General features: G+C 38.2%; 1 protein-coding gene across 1 annotated transcript; it reads right to left on the reverse strand.

Annotated features, from left to right (window-relative positions):
• Positions 1 to 3,826: 3,826 nt before the first annotated feature.
• On the reverse strand, positions 3,827 to 5,960 carry LOC136028533 (uncharacterized). Its single transcript, XM_065706379.1, has 3 exons — positions 5,684 to 5,960; positions 4,597 to 5,644; positions 3,827 to 4,484 (listed from the first exon to the last, which is right to left on the reverse strand). The coding sequence occupies exons 1-3, from the start codon at positions 5,958 to 5,960 to the stop codon at positions 3,827 to 3,829; spliced, it is 1,983 nt and encodes a 660-aa protein (XP_065562451.1).
• Positions 5,961 to 8,492: the final 2,532 nt, after the last annotated feature.

An 8,492-nucleotide genomic window follows, 5' to 3' on the forward strand; every position in this document is an offset into this window, starting at 1 on the left:
ATATTTTTCGTTGAAATGTCCGATTGATGCTTAGAATAAAAGCCTGTAAATTATCTTTCGTGTGTTTTGTAGTATAACCATGGGAGATATCATCAAAAGGTTCTTAGGCCTGATACCTCCCTATGGGAGGTATCATCAAAAGGTACTTATGCCTGAATCTTTTAATATAAAAAATAGTATGGTTTGCAAACCTTGAAGATTTAGTTTAAGAACAGTGTATTTTTGTCTACTAATTCTGTTTTTTTTTTGTATCTCTATTCTTTCTTTAAAGAAGAATAATAGAAAACAGAATTTTCGAATACGTTAAATGTGCATTCAACAAAAGAGAAGAAAATTCGTAAAAACAGAAATCTGATATTACTGCAAAAGCCCAATTTTCTAATTATCTTTCTTTACCAACTTTAATTAGGCCAACTCAGATTTTCCACTGTTTATGCTATTAAACTCATTTACTCGTATTGTCAGGATGATTCTTTTAATCTTTTAAATCCAGAGAAGATATAAGATATTTCGCAATTTAAAAGTATTTTTAATGGCTCCTTTTTTCTCGATTTTAAATTAGCCATTTTAATTAGACCAACTCAGATTCTCTAGCATAAAGTGATTAAATTCATTCATTCTAATTTCTTGAAGAATTTTCTTAATCCTTTAAATTCTAATAAGATATAAGATATATTCCAACGTCATGAAATTTCAATTATGCCTTTTGTTTAATTTTTTTTTAAATACCTTGTTTTGTTTCATTAACCACTCAGTTACTCTTTTTCTTTTTGTAAAAATTAGGTGTAAAATCCACAGCAACATGGGGGCTGAATAGGGGCTGCATCGATATTCCGTTTGCTATTTGCCTAGTTTCATAATCAGGCATTATGAATTTAATAAACCATCGTTTGAAAGACTCGACAGATGGCTCTGATGGAATAGCCCCTTAAACTTACATAGACAGATGGGGAGCGCCGAAAAAAGGGTTCACTTTTGAATGCTCATTGTCCGTTCAGACGCATGGGGATAACCTTAAAACCCCATCAATACCCCATCATGCTCATTGTCCATTCAGACGCATGGGGAAAACCTTAAAACCCCATCAGTACCATGGGAATGGTTTTCTCAATGAACTGATTGGTTTTCTCAATGAACCGATCGGTTTTGGGTTCAAGATTTTTCTCTAGTTTCCCTATGGCACTAACTAATTTTTTCATGTGCTGTCAAGCAAATATTAGTCATATTTTAAAAAATGGAAAGCATGTCAACAGTCAAGCATACGAAAGTTCGAGATTTGGTGTTTCTTATCCAGAACTATCAGTTTTTGTCCAGCACAGGTACCGGTTGGTCTAAAACTAACACGAAAGAGGAAGATACTCGGCAAAAATACACTTGGCTTAGAGACTTGGGGCGTGCAAGAGTCTATTATATGTCTATTATTATATGTATTATATGTATATATAATTCTTATTATATGTATATGTCTATTATATGTCTATTATAGTGTTTTTATGAAGAATTTTGCACCTATTGTTTGAACACTTTTCCCCTTGTACCGGTTGATTTTTTTTTCATTGGTTTTCCCAAGCGTCTGAACGGACCATTAATGAAGATAAATTTTATATAATGGGGATATATGAATTGTGGGTTGTTTTACGAAGCATAGTTCAGTTTTTGCATAGTAATTCCTTACTCTCTCTGGAACATTTTCTTTAGGGATACTAGTGGCTTATTAATCTCTACTAGACTATCGTGTGTTATGTACAACATGCATATATTTACATGCATTGTAAGTTCCTGACTGAATCATCGGGGAGTAACAACATATTATGTACTCAAAATAACAATTCAAGTTCGTCTGTTAAATTTCTATTTTGTATTTTTTATCCAGTAATTTTATATGTAATTTCATAAATAAATATTATAAATTTTTTAAATACTGATTTTAAAAATAGATTTAATTTTGTAATTAATTTAATAAAATGTGAAATCACACGCAATCTTAATGCTTCAGTATTATCAGAATATGTCCATGAACGTTTTCACTTTTGAAACGGCCATGCCAATGGGGAGAAAATTTTTCCCTTAAAGCTTATAACATTGTAATCTTAGTTTCCTAAAAGTTTAAACACCAATGACAACAACATGGAATCTCTCATGCCTCTGAGCCCAACTTACGTAGACTCGTAAAAGAAATTTATAATTTTCTAAGGTATTTCTTGTTACTGTTTAAAATTACAAAGTTTTTAGGGCAGTACCATATTTCGTCAGTGCTGCCACGTAGTAGAATTCCAGGCCAATAAGAAAAACTAATTAGTTAAATTTTACAATGTTTTTTTTTTCAGTAAAAATTAAAATTATAACAATTAGGTGATTCCCAAACGCAATTACACCTTTAAAACAAACAACTGAATCTTCTTAAACTGTTTTACTAGCCAGTGCAATAGTGCGACCTAAGCAAAGAGCATAGTAGGTTTTATGTATTATTTTACTATTTTCAGCGAAGCTACTTTGTGTGGAAGTAGTTTTCTTGCAAACTATAGAGGGGTTTCATTCGATTAGAAATTTAGACTTCTAGTTTATTTTTTAAAGAGTAAGAAATGACTGGAGGGTAACCAGCCCCACTCCCTCGCACCTCGTTGCTCCCATCCCCCCCAAAGACGGCAATAAAAAATTTTAGATAGCTATTTTGTTAAGTGTACTTGAAAGTTCCAATAACCCTGGAGTTGGAATGACCCTCTACCTACCCAAATACCTTGGCCTGAGGACTGAAAGTAATACAATTTCTCCATTGTTTTGCTGACAAAAAAAGCGTACTGGCCCAGTGCTGTTAGTGATAAGATCTGCATTACGGAATAATGCCTAAAAATGTATCTGAAACTTCGAACATTTAATGGGAAGAATAAGCTAACTACTACTCCTTTGATTAAGGTGAGAGGTGGGAAAATACTCACAAGTAGTGAGGAATGTATTGAAAGATGGTGAGTACATTTCCAAGAGCTACTAAGACCAGCATGTACTAATAACCAAAAGCAACCACCTACAGCTCCCCAAAAGCCACCGAACCAACAGGCGTATGACTGTGTAAGTATAAACCCACCTTAAAAGGTTAAAGTAACCAAGGAGATCAAAATCCTGAAAAGCCTTCAAAGCCCTGGAATAGATGGTATTTCTACCAAGACAATGAAAGCTCTTCCCAAGCCGATGGGAGATGAGCTTCATAGTTTGATCAGCAAAGTTTTGGACAATGATTACATCCCCGATGAGTGGGAGACCTCCATTATTATCTCTATATTTAAAAAACGTAAGCGAATGGACTGTAAGAACTACCAAGGGATATACCTTGTCCAAGTTGCCAATTTGTCCACAAACATACTTTAAAACAGATTTAGAGAGGTCAGAAGCCGCCGAACGTGACCCAACCAAGCAGGATTCAAGCCACACATGGGCTGATATAACCAGATCTTTAGCCTATGGCAGATCCTTAAACACCGGTTTGGAGAGAGAGAAAGAGAGAGAGATAGGTTTATTTAAACAACATCGTAGCTAACAGCTAATTTGCGTTGCTTCACTATGCTAAATAACAAATTAACACAAAAAAAAGAAGAAAATATCACTCGGCTTTGTTTAGTAAATCCGTAAAAAAAGGTACAAACGAATTTGCGTGGCGGTTCGTGCGTGAAGCTACTGGAACCAGTTTATTTTGGTGACGCGTTTGTTGGGCGGTGCAGTAGGTAGTAAGATGTCTCGATGCTGGGGTTTAGAGAGAAGAAACTTCCCAAACCTCAGGATAGTCTGCTCGTATCTTTGGGCCAACGTGGGGAGGTCGAGTTTAATAAGCGCTTCACCATAAGATAGTTGGTCGATCGCCAATAATAATGAACACGGCTCGCTTTTGCACCGACTCAAGTTCTTGGATGAGGTGTACAGTTCGCAGTGCTGCAGGCCCCCATAGTGGGCTTGCATATTCCAGAACTGGACGGACGTATATAAGATAAGCTAGCAATAGGCACTGGACATCACAGCCAAATCTACGCATTGTACTCAAAGACTGCAGACATGCATTTGCGTTTTTAACAACATTTTCAACGTGCAAGCCGAAAGAACAATCACTTGAAAAAGTAACTCCCAAAATCTTTATTGAGTCGACAGTCGGAAACGGAACATACGGTTGGCTGAATGTGCGCTTCAACGGATTAAAGCGTAAGACCTTTGACTTATTCGTGTTAATGATCAATTTAGAGACATTGCACTCGGCAATAAACGCATCGAAGAAATCGTCACTGAACTCTTTCTTAACAATCCCGTTTTCAACTAAGTATTTCAATAGAAAAGAGATATCGTCTATAAACTTGTAATGATCCTCATATTCGACTAATAGGTAGTTGATCACGGCTATAAATACAATGGCAGCCAACTTTGTGCCCTGCGGAGATCCACATGTTTTACCTGTCCAATCGGAGTCAGAATCCCCCTCAAACAGGGCATAAACACGCTGTTTCCTATTAGATAAGAAATCCATAATCACGGATAACACGCGCTTTTTCGCGCTTTTTTAGGTGGTTAATGAAATCAAAAGCTTTTTGGAAATCTATTGCACCTAGATCCAGGAACCGATTACCTTTATCCAGCCATGTAAGTATACAATCATACATACGCACTAGATAAATTGTAGTACTGCACTCCTGTAGTCCACCATACTGGTACTTATCGACAGAAGAACTGATTTGGTCGAGCAATCGACGGAGTACAAATGCTTCCGTAACTTTAGCCAGGCAGGGGGTTATCGAGATAAGACGCAATTCATCACATGCTTTAGGGGGGCCCGACTTCGGAATAACCCGGATATATGCCTTTTTCCAAATATCTGGGAAAGTACCAAGCATGAAACACAGGTTAATCAACACAGATAATGGCTTGGCAATGAAGGGGGCGTATTCACGAACAAGTTTTACAGGAAGTTCCGAAGGATAGGATGCACTGTTGGGCTTAATTTTCATTAATTCTTTGAAGACGTCTTCTTCAGTGACTTCAATAACTTCCTCTTCTGAGCAGCCGTACAAGAGATCGGCTTTTTGGGACTCGGTGGGTAGAGGGTGGGTTGTGCAGATTTCAGTGAAGAAGGAGTTCACATCTGTCGCAGTGAGAAGTTTGCCACTATCGTCCAATATTCTCACACTAGAGGTAGTGGATTTTCCCGACATTTTTCGAACAGACCGATGCCATTTCTTTGGATTACTGACGCGCATAGGTGACACTGATAAACGGCCATATTGACGTTTGGCCTTCCGTATTACAGTGACGGTGTAATTTCGTAGTTTCTTTGCGTTTACTACATCACCGATAGAATATAGGCGGCATCTCTCACGGATGAGTTTCTTTATGGAAGGGGTAATCCATGGCTTATCAAACTCACTAATGGTAACTGACTTGGTGGGGAAGATTTCGGTGTATTTGGAGTACAAAATGTCACTGAATCTTTTAGTCTTTTCGTGGATGCTTGAATCTCCGTCAACTTCTGGGAAATCATAATTGCCTATCCACTGACCATAGGCTCGAATGGCAGATTCCGTTAGCGGGCGGGTAACCACGCGGCTTAGTTTAGGCTTGGGCAATGAACTGTGGGCTTTCCACAGAATAGCAAAATGGTCGGACTTGGCCACTGGTCAGAAAGAAACAGGATTACAGTAGTAGGACTCACAGTTCGTAAGAATGAGATCCAGAATGCTGCCTGAGACGTGAGTAGGCATGTGAACCACTTGTTTAAGGGATAGACTGGATGAAAGCCAGCCTTTTTTCATCTGGTTGAAGTCGCCTGCTATGATAAAAGCAGGATTACTATAGTGGATCCGAAGCACATCAACAGTCTTTTGCAAGTAAGAGACGAGGTCTTGGCGATTCTTTGCACTTTCTGGGTAATATACTGATGCCACAATTATGCACGAGTATAAGTGGGGCAAGTAAGTCGGTCTGCACATCGCTCAGATTACTTCATGGTCCGGATTAGCGAGATCAGAAAGGAGTTTACAGGGTATATCTTCTCTTACAAAAAGACCAACACCGCCCCCAAGTTTCGATAGACCACGATAAGAGCGAGTGTTCAAGAACACAGAGTATCCAGCCACACGACCTGTATTTTCATCGAGGTTCCATGTTTCAGTAACGGCTGCTATGGCAATGTTGTTCTGGCGAATAACAGCTTCAAAATCTTCTGTTTTGTTGCACAGCGATCTAGTGTTGCAAACGAGGAAGTTAGGAAGGCCACGACGAGCGTTGAATGTAACAGGTCTTAGGATAGGAGGCGGCTCATTGGCATAGTCGTTAACGGGCAAACTGTCGAAGCGTTCGATTACGGGTAAGTCTGTGAGACTCGATTCAGTCGGTCTGCCTACATTGGCGCGGGTGTCACTTAGAGCGGATAAGTTACTCGGTTCCACTAGGGGATTCCTCCTCTCAGAAACGCGTTTACCACTTCTGCAACCGCGACTCGTTTTAATGGGAGGCTTAGAAGTAGCTCTACTGTGAACAGTGCTGACATCTAAACAAGGGGCGGTAGCAGCATCTGGTGGCTTCGTCAGAAGATTAAAAGTCACCAAGTTCAAAAAAGTAGATGGTGCCACCGTATACAGGGGTATACGGTGCATAGACTTCATCACTGCTTTTGGTTCGATTCACCGCGATGCAATATGGGAAGCAATGAGAGAGGATGGTATACCTGAGAAGATCATTTGTCTGATAAGTGAATGCTATGGTGGAACAAAGGCTCGAGTCACAGTTGTTTGCGAGCTTTCAGTCCTGGTCTCGACTGACGAGGATGTACGTCAAGACTGTGTCCTCTAACCACCTTTGTTCAGCTTTGTCATTGGTTGGATACTTAAGGTCCTGGATAAATGCAAAAATCTTGCACTGAGTCCGGCCTTATCGATCACGGATCTTGACCATGCTGACGGCGTGTGCTTGCTTGCTGAATCTATTGCTGAAGCTCAGACTGCAAGGCACTCTAGACTGGCCATCAAATAAGTCTAGACAAAAAAGAGAAACTCAGTAAGGCTTGGATGGAAGAATTCCCTATAATCCTAAAGCGTAGTCACATTAAAGACGTCTAGTCATTTTAACACCTTGGGTCAATGGTAAACCTTGCTAGTGAATCAGAAGAAGAGATCTGGAGCCACACATCATCAGCCCGGAACACCTTCATTCAACTACGGAAGGCTCTCTGGAAGCGGAGCGAAATTTCAACACGGATGAAGCTCCAAGTGTATGATGCTATGGTTCTCTCGGTTCTCCTCTATGGATGTGAGATATGGTCAATGTAAGCAGTCGTTTCGTTGGTCTTGAATACCTTTTACCACAAATACCTGCATTTATATCTTAGACATCCACTACTCAGATAGAATCTCAAATAATGAAGTCAGGAGAAGATGTGGGGATTGCCCAGATATCTCTGATATTTTTATGTAAAGGAGACTGAGATGGTTTGGCCACGCAATGCGCAGACCAGATAACTAAATAAGTAAAATATGCCTCAAATGTTACCCCCTACCGACATGTAAGAAGAAAACAGAAGGCCAAAAAAAGACGTGGCTTGGAACAGTGAAATCTGATCTGAAGCCAATCGGAGGGTTCAGAAATTACGGCCATCATTGTGACCGTCATTGGCTAGAGATTGTAGAGCCTTCCACCCTCGAACAGAACCTCTGGAAGAAGACATCTCTTTGTCTTCTGGGCGCAACGATGAACCTGGATGCAGCTTGAACGTGCAACAAGTATAATTTCAAGTGTTTCCTACAGGATTGGATTATTGGAGCCTCGTGACTTTTAAAAAATTCAATTATATATATATATATATATATATATATATATATATATATATATATATATATATATATATATATATATATATATATATATATATATATATCATAGTTGTGATGAAATTTCTTTTGACATTTTAATTGGTTTTTTGCTTGAAACAGTAATTGGAAACATTGTCTTCCTAGCAACCTGTGAAAAGAAAAAGCATATTTAGACTCAACGCTTTTTATTTTTTGCTCTTCTAGTGGTATATATACATATATATATATATATATATATATATATATATATATATATATATATATATATATATATATATATATATATATATATATATATATATTATTATATATGTATATATACATATATATATATATGTACAGAATAGCGGTAATACTATGCAGCGGACTTCTACACGTTTCAGCTTGCTCTCTAATTTTGGGATTCTGACTCTCTTTTCTTTTGAGGTATGTTTTTAAATAGAACCTAACTGAGCTAAGGCATACCAAATTGTTTGCAAGAACCAAAGAAGAATATAGTTTTAAAATTGACTTTTAAGTTTATAAGTTATGGCCCGGTTTTGTTTTGGGTTCATTTTGAGCTTTTCAAATGCTTCAAATAAATACAGAAAAACAACTATGGTGATATCGAAATAACATTTCAGACATCACTTCAGGCAGTTCGTCCTTGCCCAT

The sequence above is a fragment of the Artemia franciscana genome, chromosome 6 (genome assembly GCF_032884065.1).
Source record: "Artemia franciscana chromosome 6, ASM3288406v1, whole genome shotgun sequence".
Classification (NCBI taxonomy): domain Eukaryota; kingdom Metazoa; phylum Arthropoda; class Branchiopoda; order Anostraca; family Artemiidae; genus Artemia; species Artemia franciscana.

Coding starts and splice junctions, on each gene's coding strand:
- LOC136028533 (XM_065706379.1), bottom strand. CDS start 5,960: ATGTGCAGACCGACTTACTTGCCCCACTTATACTCGTGCATAATTGTG. Junction 5,645..5,683: donor GGATCTCATTCTTACGAACT/GTGAGTCCTACT, acceptor CTTTCTGACCAG/TGGCCAAGTCCGACCATTTT. Junction 4,485..4,596: donor TGGCTGGATAAAGGTAATCG/GTTCCTGGATCT, acceptor CTTATCTAATAG/GAAACAGCGTGTTTATGCCC.